At 62.0% G+C, this 1722-nt stretch overlaps 1 protein-coding gene across 1 annotated transcript; it reads left to right on the top strand.

Annotated features, from left to right (window-relative positions):
* The first annotated feature begins 249 nt into the window (after nucleotides 1-249).
* On the top strand, nucleotides 250-1551 carry LOC116815799 (uncharacterized). Its single transcript, XM_075070345.1, has 2 exons — nucleotides 250-587; nucleotides 1045-1551. The coding sequence occupies exons 1-2, from the start codon at nucleotides 268-270 to the stop codon at nucleotides 1226-1228; spliced, it is 504 nt and encodes a 167-aa protein (XP_074926446.1). The 5' UTR covers nucleotides 250-267; the 3' UTR covers nucleotides 1229-1551.
* The last annotated feature ends 171 nt before the right edge of the window (nucleotides 1552-1722 follow it).

Consider the following 1722-nt stretch of genomic DNA (forward strand, 5'->3'; position numbering starts at 1 on the left):
CCGCGGTCCGGCAGCCCCGCCCAGTCAGGCCGGTGCAGGGGCTGGAGTCGGAGACCCTCAGGCCGGCAGGGACCGTTGTTGTCACCGGAGCTGCTGCTGCGGCCGCCTCGCCGGGCCCCAGACCCGGCCCGCTCCCCGCTGCAGTCAGCGCTGGGCCCCGGCCCCGGCTTCGCTCCTTACAGCCCCAGGCGGCGGGCTCAGGATCTGAGAAACCAGCCAGGCCCCTAGCGCGTGTGCGGCCCCAGGGCCCCGATCCCACCTGAAGTCATGGCAAGCAGCGTCTGCTCCGCCTGCCGCCCAGATCCCCAGCCCGCCGGGGAACCTGCCTCGCCCCTCCCCGGGCAGGGGGCATTGCGGGGAACCTGCTTGTCTTGGGCAGGTTGCTCTGCTGATGTGAGCCGGGCGGTTTGCTTAGCTGGGCCCCGCAGACCCCTTGCCCAGCTGCACGTCAGACTCATCCACGGCAGCTGCCGAGCCCCCTTGGAATTACGAGCCAAGCCAGAAGCGGGCCGGCGTGTCCACGAAACCCCAGAGTATATCCCTACACGGAAAGCCAAGAACCCCATGAAGATGGTCGGTGTGGCCTGGTGAGTCTTGCAAATTGCTGATCCTCCCTGTCGCCCTCGGGGATTGGGAGTGGCATCAGCATGTGGCCCCTGCTTAGAAATAGCCTCAGACCCGTTGTGTTAGGATTGAATTCCCGGTCCAGTGTGGGCGCTGTCTGCCTGGGAGCCCCGATGGAGGCAGCTTGGGAGTGTCTGGCGTCCTCTCTCTTAGCATAAGCAGCAGCGTGGGTACATCTCAAAGGGGATCTGCCCCAGCCTGGAGCCCTCACATGCATTGGCAGAGCTGTGTAAAAGGAGCCCAGGACTAGAACAAGGGGGACTGTGGGTTGGGACTGAGGGGCATCGGCAGAACTGCCAGAAGCCTGGACAGTCCCTGCCCTGAGGCAGTACAGGCCTCTCATTGTGACTCGCCCCGCCCCACCCTGCCTGAAGGATGCCGAATGTCCTGCAGTTTAACCGTAGCTCTGGTGTCTCACAGGGCCATCGGCTTCCCCTCCGGCATCATCCTCTTCCTCCTGACCAAGCGCGAAGTGGACAAAAACCGCCTGAAGCAGCTAAAGGCTCGTCAGAAGATGAAGGCGTCCAACGTGGGGGAGTACGACAGAGTGCGGTACAGGACGACCTCACTGGCACCAGAGGACGTGGCCGACACCAAAGCCTAGTCTTGGAACGCAGAGCCAAGGCAACAGAGACTTCCTTCCCGCTCAGAGCTCCGGGACTTGGAGGCAAATCCGCTTGATGCCGCAGAATGAGAAACACTATCCCAGGGATTGGTCTTAGGTGCCAACAGCCCATCTGTTTGAGAGTCAGTCCTTTGCGGGGTCATGCTGTTTCTGCCCAAATCACTCTACCCTCCTCCACTTTCTCACGTTGCCTCTGTACATTGCATACAGCTGGTGTGGGTCAGAAGTGAGATCCTAAATAAACCCTGCCCCTGTGCAGTTGTAACCTCAAGGGGCACAACAGGAAGGGGATGTTGCACCAAGTGTCCTTAGCTGTCAGTGGCTGTCACAGACTCACAGATCGTGCCCACACTTGGCCCTGTGCAGTCCGTGGGGGGTGCCCCTTTCAGTGAGACAGCCCTTCTCGGGGGTCCACTCTCTCTCGGGGTCAGGCCCCTCCACCTCCTGGAGCCGCACCTCTCTGAGCCTTAGCA

The sequence above is a fragment of the Chelonoidis abingdonii genome, chromosome 10 (assembly GCF_003597395.2).
Source record: "Chelonoidis abingdonii isolate Lonesome George chromosome 10, CheloAbing_2.0, whole genome shotgun sequence".
Classification (NCBI taxonomy): Eukaryota; Metazoa; Chordata; order Testudines; family Testudinidae; genus Chelonoidis; species Chelonoidis abingdonii.

Coding starts and splice junctions, on each gene's coding strand:
- LOC116815799 (XM_075070345.1), top strand. CDS start 268: ATGGCAAGCAGCGTCTGCTCCGCCTGCCGCCCAGATCCCCAGCCCGCC. Junction 588..1,044: donor AAGATGGTCGGTGTGGCCTG/GTGAGTCTTGCA, acceptor GGTGTCTCACAG/GGCCATCGGCTTCCCCTCCG.